We start from the raw sequence: 20,839 nt of genomic DNA on the forward strand, positions 1-20,839 counted from the left end.
TCTATGATTCTATGATTCTATGAAAACAAACTTATGGTGTGGAGTGTGTGGGTTTTGTGTATTCTTTGTTCATCCAGATTTTCTTCCATGGTATATATTATTTGAAATCTCGATAGGATCATGCACATGCTCAGTAACACTCATGTTTAGTACTGGCATACCTAAAAGGGACATGTTGTGGAACGTAGTAATGCAGAAGTGAACTCTTCTGAATACTGGAATCCACTCAATTCATTCTCACATCCTAGAATCATCATTTATTTGGAGCATCTTGCACTGTGCAAATATATTGTCACAAACTATCAAACAGTCCCCTTCATAAACTAAGGAGATGTTTAAGCTGAAAACTAGTGAGACATCTTTTCCTTTTCATTCCTTATTGTATTGGGAACCTGTCATCTCTGATCATTAGAAACCATGGCCATCCAGTCATTTTATCCCTAGTTGTTCTTGTGCCATTTAGTTTGTGTTGTCTTTAGCTTAACCAGCTCTTCTTACTTTTGCTGTATTTGTAGAAATGTGGCACTTCACGCCAACACTAAAAATCTGCCTGTGAAAACTAAAAGTAAAGGAAAGTTTAAGTAACAAATGATACTGTATTTGTCCCCAGTTGTTCTGAAGGACTATGGAATGGTGCCATATATAAAGATATTTTTGGATGATGAGTGCTACAGGAGTGCTACTCTCAGTATCTTGGAGCAGCTCTCAGTCATCAACTATGAGGAGTATATGAGCATTATTATTGGGGCCCTCTGTTCTTCTACACAAGGGGAACTACATCTGAAACTGGATCTGCTGAAGGTAATTAATGTGGCCTCCCACTTGGCTATCGTTTCTTGGAAACTGCTTGGCCTGTGGCAAATTGCTCTTAATCTCACCCCTAGCACTGTGTTTTTTCCATTAAGGTAAGTGCAGAAGAAAAGCCGTGGATCAGTTTTTGATTCTGGTAAACTGGGTGCTTTGATTTTTAGCAATGTGTGTGTGGTCAACACCTTCACTCAGTATCAGATTGTGAATATTTTGAAGACTTAAATAGTAATGCAGGATGGAAAAATTGAAATGGCCAAGGACACAGTTCTATGTAATGTGACAGAGTAAGGTGAAAGCAATGTGCATGAGAGTGGAGAAGATGTGGAGAGAGGATGTGAGAAGAGGTAGGTGAGTAAGATTGGAATGGGTAGGGTAAGCATGAGATGAACAGCTTGATTCTGATAAGTTTCCAAGGTTGAAACTTTGCTGTCCTTAATTTTGTCATCTTTCGCATACATCAGTGTCATGAAAAAAAGAGATGTGAGATGATGGAAAGGAGGAGTCTTATGAATGTTTGGAGGAAGAAATTAGAACTATTCATAGCCTTTATTGTGTTTATAGAGGGTCTGATCCATAAGCAATGAAGCAGGGGAAAGAATCATTGTGCTTTATTTTGGTTTAGATCATAGGCATCAAACTGAAGAGCAGTAGTGTTGATTTAAAGTTTCATTCTACCCTCTCTACCAAGTGCGAACTGAATTCACCTTTCAGCACAATATAGCAGCTGCTTCTGTGATAAAAGAACCACGCTACTTTAAAAAAAAAAATATGTCAAAGTTTATAGCTTTGATTTGAACAGTAAACTTTAACAATATTTGTGGAAAAGTTGAGTATGGTGTCCAAACTAATATGAAAATAAATGCAGTTTCAGTGTCTAATTTTGACAAATGATAACTGTATTTAAGTATAATGTAAGCAAATGAATTTATTATCTACATCCATTGGGACTGTGATTGTGTTACACACAAATTCAGATTGATTTGCTAATATATATTTAGCTGTTAAAGCCTGAGCCCAAATGCAATTAGAACTGTCATATTCCAGTGTGGCACGTGGGCAATTAAGAGGAATAACAAATAATGGAATGTGAAATAAATTCTGTTAACGTTAACTGAGTTAGGGGGTTTCCAGCAGACATCAGTTTTATAGATTCAAGACAGGAATACTAACTCATAGGCGATTAAATTCTAACTGAGTTAGAGCTGGAAGAAATGTGGTTACTGTTGACCTTCTCTGAAATGTGATAAAGCCATCCTGATAACTTCAACTCTGAGTTATTAAATTTACCCCCTGTTCAGAAGTCTCTGCCTGGTTTGATACATTATCATACAAAACTGAATGACAGTAATAGAGTTCCCCCTCCCCTTCCAGTTCTGGCAACCCTTTCTCGCAGTCCTAGATCCTGTTATAGGGAGATATATTTATGTTAGACAGCTGGTTGTGAAGTGAACTTCTTTCATTGGGTATCTGTTGGGAAGCTTTATATGTAAAACTAGTCCTTTCCAAAGTGAAAAGGTACAGTCTCAAATTTGAAAGGTTCCTGGTGCCTGAAAGAGCATCATATTTACAAAATTAATCGTGCAACATCCCAAAAGCCTGGCATGGATTACATTCAAATACAGCAGACTGTTTCATTGCAAGTTCTTTTTTTCTCACTAATTTTACTTTCACCTCTACAACTCTTAATAACTTTTCTAGATTTTTTTTTTTTTAATGGCAAGCCTGTAGCATTCAAAATTTACAAGTGGTACAGGTTGATTTTTATGCACGTGTAATATTGTCAAGCGGCATTCACTTATAACGTGCTTTAAGCCCATTGAAGTTAGAGAAAAATCTAATGACTGTTATCTTGGGATCTGACTCTTTATGGCTTTTTTCTTCTTCCAAAGTGTTGTGCAAACTTGAAAAATACCTCTACTATTGAGGAGAGCCTGCTGCTTGCAATATTCTTTGGGTCATCCTGTATTGCTGCTTTTGGAAAGGGTCTGCTCAGTCATATGAGCATAAGTCTAGCGTGGACTCCTCTCATGAGTATTCAGGGTGCAGGAAGATTTGCCTATAGAGAGCTGCACCTTCTTCTCTGTTTCTGTATGAAGTTATTTGCAACTGAATCTCTGCTTTTATTTACTTAAGGCAAAGGCAGATTTCTTGAGAGAGTCTGAAAAGACTGATGAAAGAATAGCCAAAAGTCTGAAACTACCTCTGGCCAAACTGACTAGGATATGTAATGCAGGAAATTTTATTTCTTTGCTTATTCCTGTGATCACCATTCCCTATCTGTCAGGCTAACTTCATGGGCTGCTCCTGAAGGTGAATTTAAATCTTGATTGTTTGATTCATTGGGTATATGGGGAAAAGGAGGAGGAGAAAAGTTGTGCAGTGGTGACCTTTACTTTGACCAACTGTTTTTTTCTTCAAAGAGTGAAATTTCAGTGAAGGAATTTTGGTAAAATCTTGGAATTTTAAAATATTCTAAAGCTGTTTTGTCCCTAGATTGAAGTGCTTCTTTTGTCTCCTTTCTTCCCAATGTTTGTAGTCACTCCTGAGGATACTGGAGAGTCCCAAGAGCCATTCAGCTTTCAGAACTTGCAGTGGATTCAATGGACTCCTGTCCCTTCTCTCAGACATGGAAGGTGCATTGCAGGACCCTCCATCTGGGCTGTGGGCAGCAGTTGGTCACAATTGTGTATTGGAGCTTGTTTTCTACACACTTCAGGGGATAACAGCAGCCCTGAACCTGGACCCTGTCAACAGCAATTTCTTCCAGAGGAATGGTCTTTTTGAAAAGATGGCAGAGGATCTTGGCTTACTTGGATGCTTCTGGACACAAGGGGAATGCCAAATCCCTCTGAGCCTTGAGAAGACAAGGACATTTTCAGAATTCTTGGATGCAGCTTTCTACTCTTCAGAACCTTTCCCAGTGTGGCTAAAGAACTGCATATCGATTTTGAATTTTCTTGATCACATGGTCAAAGGAACTCTCCATCTGGAGAGCTACTTCAAGGAGAGAAAGCCAGAGATGGAAGAGGCATCAAGAGATGATCAGGAGGGACCCCAAGCTCAAGAAGAGCATCCTGTTGCTTTCAAAAGACCAGACAAATTACCTGTCTCTGCCTATAGGCTATGGGGGAACCCTGAAGAGAAGTAAGCCTTTATTTACTACAGGAAATATAATAGTAAGACTGGTATCTGCATTTTATATGGTAGTAAACTGAGGTAAGGTGTGGCATAACCTGCCTAGAACAAACAAATCAGTGCCACAGTCCCAACTCCCAGGCCTCCAGACAGCAAAAATCACCTCTTTTTGGAAGGTAAATGATGGTAAACATTGGGGCATAAGTGATCAGTGGAAAGTTGGGAGTTGCAGAGTTTGTGCTGAAGGTTCTGACACATGCAATGTGGGAGCAGGACTGTGGTCTAAGGAAAAGGTTGCTGGAACTTGAAGCTTGCTTTTAGTCTCTGCTTGAATCTGTCCCAATCAATTTTGAATTTTTCAACTATGTAGAAAGCTGTTTCCAGTCGCTTGATACATTAAAAATAAAAACTATTTTACGCTTTTTTAACTGCTCCCCCATGCATCTGTGTCCCGGTACCTGTGTACAGACTCACACACTGTCACTCATTTACTCATGGAGCTGAAACAGAGAAAATTAGAAAAGGAATAGTAATGGTGCCTGCCTCATATAACCAAGGATTGTATTAAAATACATCTCCTTTGCAGAAAGGAAAGGCTACACCAGAAGTCAACGTAGTGTTAGATATGAATCAATTCTGAATAACTTGCATTTTGTAACCTGTGAGATCTTTTGCCCCTTCATGTGTCTGTAGCTTTATCTTGGATCTCTCAGTGCTTTTCTCAAAAATGTTTCTGGTTGGAGTTTATGCTTAAAAAGGCCAAGCTTATAACTGTGAGATTCCTTCAACCCTTATTGTAGGTTATTCCACAGTCATCTTCCAGGTTTAAAGACCAAGTCATTAGGTCTTCCACTTGTAGCTAGCAGTCACTGAAGTCAGAAGAACTTTTGTTCCCTGAGTACTGAGGCAGGCTGAGTAAGTATTTCTGGTCATATTTGCTCTTTTTGGAAGCAACTAGAAAAGCCTGCAGTAGATTTCTTTGCTTCTTTTGCAACTGATTTTAAAATAGTCATGGAGATGTCTGCTCCCTGTCACCACTCTTTGAATTATACTGGAAGCTTTTGGTTAGATTCTCAATGCTGGGGAGAAGACTCGGTGGCTCAGGAGGAATAAGTGCTCTTTTCAAAACAGATCTTCCTAGCCCCATTTGGGACAATGTGGGTCAGTGTTCAGAGAGTGGATGGATGATGGTGGCTGTGAGAAGTCCACAGCCTGCAGCTTAAGTGTGTGCTTAGGGGAGGCTCAGTGAAGATAAAGGGAGAATGAATAGATCAGTGACAGTGCTGGGAAGGGTATGGCTGTGTCTTCTGCTTGTCTTTCTGAAGTTACTAGATCTGAGACATAAAGCAAGACTTCCTAGGTCCTTGTGTTGTTTTGCCTGCTGAGCTGTGAGGCTGTGCAGTAACTGAATTAATACCACTTATGGAGAAATTAATCATGTAAATTGGGATCCATTCAGTTCACAGTGTCTGGTTAGGGACAGTTTGGCTTTGGTTCTGAGATGTGAAGGCACAAAAGGAAGCCACATTAGCTAGAGGTGGCTGGAGAGTGTCCAGGACAAGCATATGCAGAGGAACATGTATTGGCAAGCTGTCAGTCTTCAGGCTGCACAGGCTGTGTCCTTTTCCAGCAGTAAATTTTCTGAAAATAAAAATAAGAAATCAAGTTCTCAGAGTTCCTGCAAGCCTGTGGTTCCCCTAATGCAACTTCCTCTTAGGGGTACTCCACGCTCACACTTCCTCCTGAAGAAGCCTTCAGCCTGGGGCTATGCAGCTTGAAAGGAGGAACTTGAGTGCAGTCAGTGTAGGTGGCCTGTGATGTCCCATCCTTCAAAGTGTATTTAACATCCCTGAAGAGGGGGAAAGAAGGTGATCCTAGGGGAGCTTGTGACTGAGACACAGGAAAATCAGCATTTTAACTGGATAATATGCTAGCCCTTTATACTGTCCTTCGGTCAATGATCCTGTAAGCTGCTGGGCCACAGGGGAATTGACCCTTTCATTCCCATCTGAAAAACAGCCCTCTGTGTTCCTGCTCCTGCGTTAATGTTTGAAACACCTTCTGTGACAGATGGTGTCTCTGTTTTTCCTTTTGCCTCTGGTGATCAGAGATAGATTGCTGCATGCTGTGTTAACTGAGGGTGATGTCTCTTTGGGAGGGAAGCCCCTCTTCGTGCCTACCCTAGCAGATTGGCTGCTGCAGCTGCTGTTACCACAGACTCACTGCGCTAATGGCTCTTCAGGTTCTTTATGGCATCTCATTTTGTCCCCATAGCCTCTTATTTTTAAGTAGCAGCCAGTGTAGAGCAGATTTGGGATTCAGACCATGATACTGGTGTGGTAGACAGAGTGGAATCATGGGGCTCACTGGATAGCCCTAGGGCAGGAGTGTGAGAGATGGGATATTTGCAGGAGTGAGGAGTTGGTACCTGGAGACAGCTTTTGTACTAAGACAAGACAGAAAATGAGTCTTAACCATTTTATGATTGTATTTATTTTTTAAACAATCACTTTCTATTATTGTCTCCTGATATTCACATTCTACCTTTACTACACGTCACATGGGTTAAAAAATAATTCTCTATATGAAGGAAAAATTTTGGAGTTTGAACATAACCATATTTCTTCAGTGCCTGAGTCTTTAGGAAGACTGCTGTGTGTTAGGAGAACTGGACATGGAGCCTGGCAATGTGTTTTTACAGTGCTAGAGATGGAAGTTTGAATTTAGTTGAAAGTTTGGGAAGTCAGTCCTTGAGTATAGTGGCTTAGGCTAAAAAATAACTTACTCTGGGGAGCACAGCTGCAGCAGGAAAGCAGACTGAAATTTTGATCGTGTAGATTCTAGTGAGCCTGGATTTTTCTCTTTAAAGGTGGTCGGGGTTTTTTAGAGAAGATGGGAGAAGGGTGTATTTTCAGTGCATACTTTTCTTCTTGTTTGATATTTAAAAACCTCACCCATATTCATGTGTTCACACTGGAGCCACTGCTGCAGCGAGTATTTATACCACATCTAATTTTGGTTCATTACACAGAAAATATTGCAAATGAGAATTTATTCGAAAGTAGCTTTCTTGAGGGTGCAGTAATAGTATTTGTCACTGTGTGGCAGTGTGATACGCATTACTTGCTGCTCTGAGGTGTCTGGTGAGCCTCTCTGGAGGTGGCTAACGTTAATCACAGCCTTTTTACCCTCCTTTAGTAAAGTCCCTTGTAAAACCTTTTTTAATGCTCACTCTTTTACTTGTGCCATTTGTTTTTTACAGTCCGTAAAGCACACTGTGGTTTATTTTTTCAGTCTAATTATGGCTGTTAGATGTTGGATGTTGCCTTTGCTTTTCTCATGAGATCTTTTTGGGACAGATGTTTCTGGCAGTGTACCTCACAACTCTGGTTCAGAGGTGCACCTGACGAAGTTTACAAACTGCTTGAAAATAGAAAATATAACACTAGTTCTGGGCTGATGCATCAGGGAGATCCCTCGGATTGTCTGTTCTCTGTACTGAAAGTACCTTCAAAAACAAAGTTTGTTTAAAGAGGCTGCTGCACATCTTTGAATGTTCAGACCTCGGAGCTGTGAGCTCATGAGCAGGTTATATCCTGTCTTTGTGACTCTAAGGAGGCTTCCAGCTGTTCCAGCTTATCTGTATTGTTTACTTAGTTTCAAATGCTAAGCCTGGTTACTGCTAGAAGGATTTAATGCTGTTCTCTGCTGGAACACTGTTGGACCCTCTTTGCTGTTAGTGATAATTATGTTGATAAGTCTCATGTGTCTTTTTCCTGCAGGTGGGAAATGAGAGACTGTACCATTGTACATCCAGGTGCTGTCTGCGTTATGGTGAGGTTGCTGCCAAAGCTGTACAAAGAGGGACACTCTCAGGTGAGTCTGAACATATCAGAGTGCCATCTGAACAGTGTCTGCTACTTTTCTGTAGCTTCATTACCAAGAATTGCTTAGTCTTTGCAAATGGGGAAGTACTAAAATTTACCTAAAATATTATCAGGAGGAACAGCGCAAATTTCCTGGAGTCAGCGGATGCGAGACCAACAAAGACTCTTGCAGATCAGTTTGACTAAGTGTGCCTGTACCTCTCTGATGCAGTGCATGGGTCTTGGTCCCAGAATACTTACTGCAAAGGCACAAGTGTAGAAGTGCATTGAAAATTGTTTAAAATGTTGCTGATGGACCTAGCAACCAGAACATTCTGGCTCTTCAGGCCTAACGTTCCATAAACTTTTGAATTCAGCTTAGAATCTGCTTTGCTTGTCAAACCTTCCATACACAAACCCAATCTCAACAAGTATATTGTATCTGCTATCTGGTCTAAAATACTTGAATACAGTTAAACTACATATGTAGGGGTTGAAATAAAACCAGTTTGTTCATCCAGATATAGGGAAGGTGGGAGTGCAACTAACTGCTGGCACATCCCAACTCTGTGTAGAAGAACCAAGCCAGCAGCTAGTAAAATTTTGTTAATTACAGCAATTAATTCTGAAAAAAACAAGTAGAACAGACAACTGGATGAAAGTGTCAAGAAACTGAGTTGGCTCTAGGGCTGAGCTGTATGAGAGGCAAAGCCTCTCAAACCCTCAGTAGATGGCACTGTTCTTAAAAATATGAAGGACTAGAGCACAAATTCCAGCAATTTTGGTTATGTATTTGTGTTCATATTTTCTTCCTTTCTCACTCCTTTTTTCTTAGTCAACAAGAATTTATTACTGATAGTGTTTGTTTAGTGTTGTCAGGATTACCTCAGGTAAAATGAGACCACTGTTACACAGGGTCTTGAGTTAGACTCCAGCTGGGAGTTAGCACACGTCCTGAAGAGTTTTTCATCAAATGACCCTCAAAAAGAATAGAGGAAAACCAGAATTTTTCTGGCTATTTTTATTTAAAAGTGGGTGAGAGAATGAGTGGAACCACATGTCCCGTAGCTTGGGCAGCTCACTGTTGCTGCCAGGTAGTGACACAAAAGGCTGGACTTTACTGCCTTTAATCATAACATGTACCACTACATGAACTCTTGTGCAATAAGATGCTACTGGAACATAGGAGTCATCCAAGATCTGATGCAAAAGGTGGACCTCAGTGACTAGTGAAGGGGAACTACTTAGTCAAAGGATAACTGCTGAAGGAATTTCCTTTTAAATAGTTTTTTCTTACAGTGCAACAGTGTTTGACAGCTACATGAGAGTTGAAATAATTTCTTTGTGGGTAGGGTTTTTTACTGCAGACTTTTATTCAAAAATCTGAAGGGGCTTCTAGCTCTGAGTTTAAGACTGAGTCAAATAGTATATTGTTTTAGGAGCAATGATGAAGAACAGACAGTAACTTACCTCTTTCTGCTCGTTTTAGTGCTATGATAGATCTTTTAGGCTCAGGTGTTTAGAGGTAACCTGGAAAAATCTTCAGAATCAGTTCAGGTCATGTGCAGATCCTTTGCTTTCACCGAAATGGCAATGCAATAGCACTGCTTCTACAGAAATGTTGATGGAACTCAATAAAATTAATGTACTTTAATTGTGACCCTCAGAGATAATATCCATTTCCTGACAATTTGCTGCTTCTCAGTGACCTTTGTCAGACTCAAGCAGTGACGGGCTGAAACAATGTTGAGCCTGTCAATGTAGGAAAAATAGTAGCAGAGAGTAAAACAGGTCGTCTTGCACTTCAACCATTTCTTCTGACTGTCTAGAATGACAATTAAAAGCTGAAGAGAATAGATTTGTGGTTGCATATTACTACTAGGTATGATCAAAAATCATTTCACTATCATATGGGTATGAAAATTTGCTTAAAAGCCTTAAAAACCCCCAAGAGACAGTCTTTGAGTCAGTAAACTGTATTTAGAGGATATCGTTCATGTTCATGCCTAGGACTGGTACTAAGGCAGTTCCCATCAAAGTGCAAACAGTCTGACCAAATACAATGTGGATTTTCCTTTTATTGATATACTGCCTGTTCTGTGATGAAGGATAGCATTGTCACATGTTAAAAAAACTAAGTACAAGTGAGACAGGTTAACATCTGCTTCAGATGTGTGGCTCAGGATTTTCCCAGTTCCCCCTCAGACATATCTCGTCCTTGTCTGGCATTTTGAGACTGACTTTTAAGACTCCAGAGTGTCATGCCAGATCTTTTCTGTTTGCGATGTCAGATAAAGTGATCTCCTAGAACTGACAAGGCCGGGTAAGGGCAAGAAAAGAACTTTTGAGAAGAGAATCAAAGCATTATTCAGTTCTGTATCATCATCCTGGCAGGTTTCTTGTGAGTATGGACAAAAAAATCCTCACATGATTCTTAATGTAAATAATCTATACTTTTGTTAAATAATATTATTGCTTCCACAGCTGGGTTTGGCCTCTCTGTTTTTATCCATGTCTCTCCTATGATGAACTGCTGTCATATTACTGTTGTAAAACTAAAACGTTGTGCATCAATAAGGACTTCACATCTTTTTTTAAAGGACCTTTGTCCTTGCTTTAAATTTAGCCTAAGCTACTTGTTCTCAGTGTAGATGTTAACAGCGTAACACTTTACAAGTATTTGTGTTTCTTTAAAATGTAAATTCTTTCTAAACTGAAAAAGTCTTTGACATAGTTAGATATGGCACACAGAAGGCTTTGTGACATTTGAGATTTGTCTGCCTTCAGACATATATTACTAATATCACTGCTAATGTAATTGTTAATATCACTGTGAATTCCTGAATTACAGCACTGCATTATCTGCACAAGGAAATTCTTCATGTATTTGGCCAGAGCTTCATTCTCCAAGCCAAGACTTTGGGAGAAAGTAAAGGAGAATGAACCAGAACTCTGATAGGAGGAAGGAGACTAGAAACACCCTGGCAGTGAGTCCTCCAACCTGGGCTGGTAGCTGAAGATCAGCTCTTTTCCCTGAGCACTTTCCTGCAGGCTTTGCTCCAGCCTTGTCTCCTGTGGGATTTTTCTTTGCTGAGCCTGTTCTTATTACAACACAACTTTTTTTTTTTAACTTTTTTTTTTTAAAAAAAAAAAAAGCACAGCCTGCCTGCATGTTCTTTTCCAAGGTTATTTTGGAGCTTTTAGTAAGAAGTTTGCTTGTTCATTGATCAACCAGCTTCTGAAGCTTTCACTGTTTATACAAACCAAGCAATTTTCCTCCTGTGCTTCCAGCCCCACAGACTGCCCTTTTATTTGTCCTGTTTCTCTTACTATTCACTTTCTCCTTAAAAGCAGCCAGTGTCTCTGAAGTTGCACTGAAGTCTTGGTAATGCATCCTGGATTGAAGAGATAGGAACTCTGCCAAGAATTCCTGACTAGCTATACTGAAGATTGTTTTCTACTTTGTCTTGTTTTTCATGCAATCATATTATTTATAAGGTGGCACACAAAGGCAGCTTTGCCTTCCTCTCGGGTGTCTGAGGAACATCATGTTATAGCACTGCACAGTACCTTAGAAAAATAAGGAGACATGGCATTCAGTTAGTACTGTGGGGAAAGAAAATACTGCAACTAAATATAATTTGGTGAGCAAGAGATCTGTAAGGCCACTAGAATTAACAAAAGGATTTTTAAAATTATGAGGAAATTTTGTTGCCTGGCTTCAGATGGTCAAGACTTACTAGTATGTTTTCTCTCTAAGTAGCCCTGGTATTTGTATGAGGAAAGCTCTGTAGCTTCTTACATGCAAGCTGTACCAAGGGAAAGTGCAAAAAGCCTGATGGAGATGATACAGTTTATGTGAGGCATTTAACTATGCCCTTTCTGGGTCATTTTTGGAAAAGTAGGAACAATTCACACAATTCATAGTGTTTTTTTCCTTGTCTTCCTCAAGGAGTGCATGACCACAAGTTCTGTAACTTGGTAAAACCAGGAACTTTTTGAAGATGCTGCTTTCTGTGCCTTGATTTCTTCATTAGTAAAACTAAATCTCTGTTGTATGTTAGGAAGTTAATTCTAATTCTCTGTGAAGGGCTGCTAGCTTTTAAGTGAGAGGTGCTCCTGAGATTGAAAAGTAAGTTTGTTTTTTTGCAATTAAACACAGAATTATTGCTCTATCATTCTTAAACCTAAGAAAATTACATTATTTTGAAATAAACCCATACTGACAGTTTCAAAGTTCTTGCTCATCTTAAACCTGGCATAATCATTTTGAAGATGAATAACAGTGGATTAAATTCAGCTACCAAGTTCTGAAACTGCGGGCTCTTAGGAGCAAGAATCTGGGAACTACTTAAACAGATTGGGCAAATTGGTAGGTGACATTTTGTCATTAAGACTCTAATCAGAGGCAGAGCTGTGAGCCTAACTGCATTCTAACTGCACTTTCAATATCCTGATTCATGGTGCAAGTAATATGTGTTAGCAAAATCAATCCATGCCTATAGAAACACACAGCCTGGTTTCCTGGCCACTGTTTCTATTTCCACTAAAATCTCATTTTACTGGAACTGAGATCCATGAAAACAGCACATTTTATTCAAAACAAGGCAATACTAGTATTGACAAAGCTGCTAAGCTAATGAAAACAATCAATTTTTTTGCATACCGTTATGCTTTTATAGGATTTATTTTTGGAGTAAACCAGTAGTTTCACTTAGTCAAGACCTGTGTCCTTCTCTGTCTTCATGTGGTTTTATAATCCAGATACTTTGCTGCGTCTGGTAAAAAATGGAGTAAAATAGTATCTAAAAGATAAAAAAAAAATGGTAAGTGAGGCTTTGATATAGGAGTAAGTGCCACTCTGTGAAGAGTAGTGTAGTTGAGTCTGGTGGATAATTTCTGTATATAATGTGATACACAGTGAAACTTGTGTCACTGGGAATGAGCAGTCATTCAGAGAGAAGAAAATCTTATCCAGAGAACTCACCCTTCAGATATCAAAAATAGTAGTTGAGTTTACAAAAATAATATGTGTATTGCATTGGACATGCTACTATTATTGTCTGAGTATTGCAATTGGGGCTTTTGGTTTGAAAAAAAAACCTGCTTGGTTAACTTTGAATGTGTTTTCTGCTGGTTTTGAGTTTGGTCTGGATACAAAAGAGCTGAATTCCTCTTTACACTTAATAAGTTAGCTTGTTCTGAATCCAGTAAAATTTCCTCTCGTTCACGTTGTCAAATCAAATCCCGGTGTCCTAGTCTGCACGTCTGCCACCATTGTTGTCCTTTCCTTTAAAAGTTTCCATGGATATTTACTAGAAGAGCATATGAGAAAGCCAAAGAACTCTTGGGGCTAGTTTTGTGTGAAATCTAGTTAGGTCAGTGGGGTAGGCTTCATTCCTAATTGGGAACAAATTGCTTCAGAGATAATTTATGAGAATTGCAATACTTCTTTAAGACCATTAAGAAGCAATAATGAAATAAAGCTTCAATTCTGCAAAACATGTAGAGAAGTGTTTAAATTTAGGTGTTTCATATTTCTTGATACAGTTTGTTTACAAACAGTGCTTTTATAACGAAGATTAGATCATGTCAATATGACTCTCCACGTGCTTGATGTTAAATATATTCTAGTTACTGTGTTGGTCTTGGAACTTATGCCTAATAACCTGCCCTTGGTGGTGGTCCCTTCTTTTGAATGACAGCCAATTTTTCTCTTCCTTCACTACCATAGTGTTGTGGCAATATATCTCAACTGTGGGTTGGCCGAGCAGCTACTCAGATGGTTATACACACACTGTTCAAGTGTAGAGCTTTATAGAACAGCCATGCAGTTGCACTTGAGCCTCTGGCCTTAGAGGCTTCTTTTCTGGGCCAGATTTTCACACCCAGAGATTTGACAATTAAAAAAAAAAAAAAAAAAAAAATTTAATCACGTACAATTTTAGTTCCAGCCCACTGACTTCAGTTCTGTGTCCATTTCAGCTCTCACAGGAAATCCAATGTGCTGTGGTTGATCATATCCAGTCCCTGGTGAAGTCAGAGAAGAGTCGCCAGGTGATGTGTGGATCTGGCTTGCTAAGCACCATCATAACTTCCTGTCAGGATGCCTTCCACAATGAGAGCCATCCATTGCATCTGCCCGTCACTAGAGTGTTTGAGAAGCTTGCATCACAGGCTATTGAGCCAAATGTGTTAAGGTATCAGATTGTATCTCATGGAACCAATTTGCTTTAGTTGTGCAAATGTTTTGCAAAGTTTATGTAATAATTGGATACTTCATGTAGTGCTCTAATTCAGCAAGGCTCTTAAGCCTTTTGTTTCAAGTCTGTTAATACTACTCCCAACATAAGAAAGACATGGACCAGTTAGAACAAGTCCAGAGAAGGGCCACCAGGATGATCCAAGGGCTGGAGCACCTCTCCTATGAAGACAGGCTGAAAGAGTTGGGGCTGTTCAGCCTGAACAAGAGAAGGCTCCGGGGAGATCTCATAGCGGCCTTCCAATACCTGAAGGGGCCTACAAGAAAGCTGGGGAGGGACTTTTCATAAGGGCAACTAATGACAAGACAAGGGGAAATGGGTTTAAACTGAAAGAGGGCAGGTTTAGATTAGATATTAGGAAGAAGTTCTTCACTGTAAGGGTGGTCAGACACTGGAACAGGTTGCCCAAGGAAGTTGTTGATGCCCCCTCCCTGGAAGTGTTTAAGACCAGGCTGGATGAGGCTTTGAGCAACCTGGTCTAGTGGAAGGTGTCCCTGCTGAAGGTGGGGGGATTGGAACTAGATGATCTTTGAGGTCCCTTCCAACCCAAACCATTCTATGATTCTATGATTCTATGATTCTACTTACATATTGATCACAGGGAATATGCTTAAATGACTTACTGAGATGGTATGAGTCTGTAGTGTTCTCAGGTGGTAAAGCCATTTATGAATGGTAACTAATTAAGTAATTGCAAAACAACTATTCTCTCCTGGTATTCATGTGGAGAAGCTGTTTCCTGAAAAGTAAAAGTTACTTTCTCTTGGCTCAGATCCATAACAAAGACAGATGCAAAAATAAAAAGTAGTCTTGTTTCTCAGTCTCTGTTGTTTCTACTTTGAGGATGTACTTTCTTCTTCAATGCTAAGAAATGCTAGGCTTGAGAGTACCTAATAGAGATCAAAGTGCAGATGTAGTTGGATATGCAGTGGAAGACTGGATTTATTTTACTCAAAGATGGAACATAATTTCTTAAAATTAAAAAAACCCAAACAACCCAACACACAAAAAAAACCGCTCCACCCCCGAAAAAAAACCCCACACATAGATCTTTTTTTTTCTGAAAAATTAGTAGTATTCAAAAGTATTGATGCAGAAAATAACCTTTGTCTATTTTCAATAGGAAAAAATTGAAAAGAGAAGTGTAAAGCAAAAGAAATATTTGTGATGATACAGTGGAAAACATTCCTTCTGTTTTGTTTGGGATGTCTTTAAAATTTGGTATCCAATAAGAAAGTTGATCTCCAGAGCTGAGCTGTATCTGCATGGTTGCTACGACTCCCAAGTGTCTGACTTGATTTTTTTCCTTTTTTTGGTTGCTTGCTTCTTTTTTTTCATGTTAGGCAATTTCTTTGGTTGGGAGGTTCTCTACCACTACCTTCCTGGCCCAGCACAAACAAGACCAAAGCTCTTTCATGTCAGGGGAGTGATTCAACTAAAGCAACTTGGAATGAAGGTAAGCACAGAAAGAACAGCCTGTTACTGGTACAGCGGCTGGGTTATAGATGTCTCTGTAATGACAGGAAACTGCTGTTGGAGTAGGCTGCTCCGAGACAGTCGCAGTGAAGATGAAGTATGCCTGGATGTTTTAGACTGGGTATTGCCCAGGTTGGGTGGTACTTGACCAACACTGAGAGCTCGTCTAATGACCAGCGGAGATAGTGTTCTGAAGCCAGATGCTGATATAGATTTAGACTTTGCTGGATCAGACATGGAAGCGATCTATAAAAATACTAATCATATTCCACAGACCAAGGGGAGTGTCTCCTGGCTTTGCAGCATCTTTTCCCTGGGGTTTATAGGCAAAAACAGAATAGATGTGAATAAAGAGCACTGCATTTTGTAATTCCTAGGATATCCTCATAACCTGCCTTGCTTATACAGGCCATCTTCCATCTAAGTCCTTTCTCTGTTCTAAAATATTTTGCAAATGAAAGACTACAGTAGTAATATTTGGTGCTTAAACTGTTCTTGTGCCTGTGAGACACCTGTTACGGCATGGTGCAAATTTGTGTCTTATGTCCTTTGCTGTCATTCTTCAGATTCTCTCCCACATGTTGGTTGTAACCATTGTGTTATGTCAGAATTGAATAGTCTATCTATGAGCAAAATGGTAGCAATGGGTCAGGAGCCCTTTTTTACTAGAGGTGAAGTTTGGAGCTGCCTGAAGATGTGTGTGGAGAAAGTACAGCTGTTACTTCTGTAAGCTCGTTTCTCCTGCCAGCCTCCCATTTTGTAATTCACTCAGTGCAATATTTTTGTGTCTTGCTGGGATTTCCGAAGGCTGCTGAGGGTGTGTTATTTGAAGAACATGCAGCACTGTTCGTATCAGTGATGAACTGAATACAGGCAAAGCCTGTGATTGAAAAAAGTATTGCAGACACTGATCTGGTTAGGCACTATGTTATCTTGTAGGTTCAGAAGAGGACATGGTAGACAATAAAACTGATCCTCAGACAGTTGTGCCTGTCAACTCTCCTTGGGTGTCTAAGGGATCTGCATTGGCACTCCAGACTGCAATGAGTCTCATCTCCATGACATCGCCTCGAAACTTCCAGCTCCGCGGCACTGCTTTGGCTCCATCGTTTGTGGAGTTTGACATGTCCATGGAAGGATACGGGTATTGCTGCTGTTGCTTTTCTCTTCAGCTACTCGGAAGTCTCCAAGCCCTTATTCTGGACACAGCAACTGATCACTTCTCTCTCCATCTTAGTCAAGCCTTGTGCCTAATCGCTGCCTTCCTTGCAGCAATGTTGCTAACCTGTTTTATTATTGTCTTATTGCTGATAGCTTAGATTCTGACTTGCTACCATGATTCTACAGTATTAAGTCACTGATGACTTTCAGGAATGATTTTATGTTTCTGATGAATGGGTCCTTGCTTTGCTTTTGTAGGTGTCTATACTTCCCTACCTTGGCCACTGTTATGGGACCCAGTGCAGAGCAATCTGTCTCAGGAGGAATTGGCATGGGTAAGCACTTGGACTTACCTACAGCTTCCTGAAAGCATTTGTAAGAAATGGCAGGAAATAAGCTGTGTGTTTCAATACACTTCCGTCTCTTTGTCCCAGTCCATCTCTGAGCTGTATAACTCGGACTGCTCACCAAAATGCAGTATCAGATGCAACTTAATAGTGTGATGTATTGGCATTAACTTTAGCAATACAAATTTACAGTAGGCTGCTAAGAAAACAGTCTTAACAAGTAAGAGCTCCCAGATTTTAGGGTAATCTCCCATGGATGGACTAGAAATTGTCACTTAACATGAAATGGGATTATCCTATAGGTCAAAATCCTCTATTGGGTAAACTGGGAAATGGCTGTACCTTTTGCTTCCTGAACTTTGTGAACTTTGAGAAAATTTGTTTCTGGCTCAGTGCTTACCAATTGTTCAACTCTGTGGCATACAGATCTAGTAGTCATTTCTCATCAGTCAATTTTGGGTAATTTATACATGTGCACATACTCATATGTGAAGTCTCTATGATATTGAAGATAGGCAGTGAAATCTAATAGACAAGAACAGAAATTAAACCTCATATTCTAATGTTGGTTCATACATAGTTTGGGCTACAAATGAAACAAAGCAGTTTGCTAATGTCTGCACAAGGAAACCAACTTCCTCACTGCCTTTTTGTTTCCTGTCTACAGGCACCAGAATGTTCCCTCCCTCAAGCGGCCTGACATTCTCCTGCTGGTTTCTGGTTAGCAAGTTTGGTTTGGAGCACAACAGTCACCCACTCCGTTTCCTCACAGTTGTGAGGCACATGTCAAGAACGGAGCAAGAATTTATTTGCTTTTCAGTAAGCTTCCTCCCACATGACTGTTTTTTGGTCATTTCCACAGAAGAAGTGGAATTCCAGCCTCTTGGTAAGGCTTTTCTCAGTCAAGCTGCAGTGTTGTGTCCTCTGAATTATCTGGAATTTTTCATTAACAAATTTCCTCTTCTTATAAGTACCCAGGACATTGAAACTTTTTATCTCTCCATTTTTCTTCTGGCAGCCTGTTATGATTGTAATTCCTGGTCTTATTTCAGTTTTAAATTTGCTGTAGGAATTAAGAATAATTTTTTGGCCTGCAATATATGATAAAACTTATAAATATTCTAAGGAAAGCTTTTGATTGTCAGTTGTATGCTTGTGTGCAGTTGTGGGGATGGGACTTGAACCAGCTGGTCCCTGCCTGTTTTGTGTGACAGTAGGCAGGTTTGGAGGGTAGGACTGAGGAGTTTGGGAGTGATCTAGCTTCCTAATCAAACAGCTCATTTCCTTTCCTCACTTTTAGAATGTTTTCTATCATGCCAGCCTGTTAATCTTTTTTCCACGTTGACATTTATCCCTTTCTCCTTATTCAGTACAGTAGCTACTTCAAATGTGAAAGTGAGTGAACATTGCAGGGGAGGTTGGGAATGGAGTGGGAATAGTAGCTGGGATTTTTCATGCACAGTTGACATTGTGTGAGTGCTCCGATTCCCTTAGATGATGTTAAAAATCCCAGCTTACCTCTTTTCATAAAAACTACAAATTAATGTACAGAGTTTTATTATCTCATAAATTCACTAGGATTTTTTTTTTTTCCTGTCAGCTAATTCAGTGAATATCCTGAGGGGTTCCCCTCTTAGAGAATCTGTTGTCTTTGTCCTAGTTCAGTCTAGTTTTGCAGCATTGAGGCAACTAGCAGATGTTGTTTGGGAGCATGGCACATTGTATGCTGGAGAGATCTTAAGAGTTGTGCAAGTCTCAGGTCCTGATAACAGACCTTCAGGGAATGTTTTAATTGCATTGAACAGAATATCACCAAATCACTGTATATCTACAGAGAATCATGTTCTTTGTGACATATTAGATAGTTTTGTTCCAGAGGCAGGGGAAAGTGAGAGAGGCTTTCTGTTGACTGCCCCCTGTTCTTGCCATTACAGATATCATGGAACCTGAGTGTGAGGTCCTAAATCCTTCCCCACTTCCAGGGCAAGTCCAGTTTGGCTGTGGCAAGCTGCTAATCACTGGGCAGTGGCATCATCTCACAGTGACAGTTGCTAAGGAAGCAAAGAAGAACTGCATTGTGTCAGCTTATATAAATGGTCAAATGCTTGGCTCTGCAAAGGTAAAGGCTCTCTGCATAGATCTTGTGCTTAACATTTACCTTTCATTGCTTTTTATTTTCATCTCCTCGTGCACACACCACGACTTCTCAGTATTAACCAGATAGACTCAAAGCATGATGATTTGTGTACGTAACACATGCCAGTTAGCACTATGCTTGAGTAGAGTCAGAAATCCATACAAACCAGGGTGTGTTTGTGCTGCTTTTCAGAATTGTTATCAGCTTTTACCGATGCTTTGAACTAGTTCACCCCTCCTGCCTCAGCAAGCAGATAACCAGGGCAATTTTAGGTGGTTACACTCATCTGAGAGTTGAGGTTACCTAGTTTGCTGGAAGCTCAGGGTTATGTTGATGGAATTCAGTTGTACCCTTAGGCCAAAATTTTCTCAATTGACTAGTGATTTCGAGGATCTCTCAGTTTACAGCCAAGATTTTCAGAAGCTGTCAGATATAAAAAGTGCATCGCATTAAGTTGTGACCAGAGAATCCTAAACCGAAGGTGCTTTTGGATTTAGGCTAAAACTTGCAAAGGTGATAAGTTATGTAGGGAACCTCCATTTTTGAAGAAAGGCCTGGAAAAGGGACAAGATTGCAGAGAAATAAGTTTCTGTGACTGGCCAGCTCTTTACAAGAATCCCAAGATGGATGGAATTTCCTCAAGCGTATTACACAGGCTTGTTTCAAGCTGTCCTCTTCCTGTTAGACCCACTGAACAATCAGCTGATGAGTCAGTGGCCTTTTTCCCACTGGCACTCTAAGCATTCGGGAACAGATAGATGTTCTTCCCGGTTAGTTGTTTAGTGTGTGAGATAGCTCTTGAATTAAAATATTAGCTCTTTTTTGAGTTAATAGAAGTGAAAGAAATGTTTCCATTAGGAGAAATTTGTGAATTTCAATGATAACTCATGAGTTCACTGTAAATGTTGGTGTAGCTAGTATTTCCTCTCCTTGTTGCATACAAGTCAGTTCTCAAATGGTGAATTTCTCAGGTTGGATGAGATATCACGAGAACGCAATCCAAATGTACCTGAAGGGTTAATAATCTACAGGATAAAAGAGAAGAGTCCTTCATGTATATTATCATTATCCTCATGCTCCTGGATTTTGAATGCTTTAGGCTAGCAATGTTTAAAATGAAGCATATTTCTGTTGCAGCTCTGGTTGGTGTGATTGTTTTTTGGTTTTGTTTTTGATTAGACTCTTTTTATTAATTGAAGCTTGTAATCTTGGTCTCTTCTTTTTTGTTCCTATATTTCAAATCAATCTCAACATATGCAAAGCTCACTTGTGTGTTTTATACTTCCCTTGCAAAAGCAACCTGTTTAATTCCAAATATTCTCTTTCCCATACTTGAGAAAAATGATCTGTCTTCTAAATGCCTTTTGGGACCTATATTCATTTCAAGAATGAAAATTTAATTTAATTTGCCTTCCTTCAAATGAGACTGAAAGTCATCAATAAAACTAGGCCTAAGCATTGCAATTGATTAAAGAATTCACAGCAAATGTGTTTAACATACAGTCAAACAGCTCATAATAAATAAAACAAGCTTTTAGTAAATAAAAGACAGTCCCAGTGCTGAGGTCTCTGACATGATGCAGGCCTTCATCTTGACGTGTACAGTGAAGAAAAGATTGTGTAAGAAATCAGAATTGCACAAAG

At 39.7% G+C, this 20,839-nt stretch overlaps 1 protein-coding gene across 1 annotated transcript in view; it reads left to right on the plus strand.

The window, feature by feature from the left end:
- Positions 1 to 610: 610 nt before the first annotated feature.
- LOC104525256 (WD repeat- and FYVE domain-containing protein 4) overlaps positions 611 to 20,839 on the plus strand; it is a gene marked incomplete at both ends in the record, with an annotated part of 56,948 nt that continues 36,719 nt past the window's right edge. The window contains 9 exons of the mRNA XM_029085057.1: positions 611 to 801; positions 3,347 to 3,954; positions 7,728 to 7,821; positions 13,797 to 14,011; positions 15,418 to 15,530; positions 16,490 to 16,694; positions 16,970 to 17,046; positions 17,726 to 17,944; positions 18,993 to 19,177. Of these exons, the coding sequence (XP_028940890.1) occupies positions 611 to 801; positions 3,347 to 3,954; positions 7,728 to 7,821; positions 13,797 to 14,011; positions 15,418 to 15,530; positions 16,490 to 16,694; positions 16,970 to 17,046; positions 17,726 to 17,944; positions 18,993 to 19,177 (1,907 nt within the window). The remainder of the gene's footprint in view (positions 802 to 3,346; positions 3,955 to 7,727; positions 7,822 to 13,796; positions 14,012 to 15,417; positions 15,531 to 16,489; positions 16,695 to 16,969; positions 17,047 to 17,725; positions 17,945 to 18,992; positions 19,178 to 20,839) is intronic.

This window comes from Antrostomus carolinensis, unplaced genomic scaffold (genome assembly GCF_000700745.2).
Source record: "Antrostomus carolinensis isolate BGI_N321 unplaced genomic scaffold, ASM70074v2 scaffold925, whole genome shotgun sequence".
Taxonomy (NCBI): Eukaryota; Metazoa; Chordata; class Aves; order Caprimulgiformes; family Caprimulgidae; genus Antrostomus; species Antrostomus carolinensis.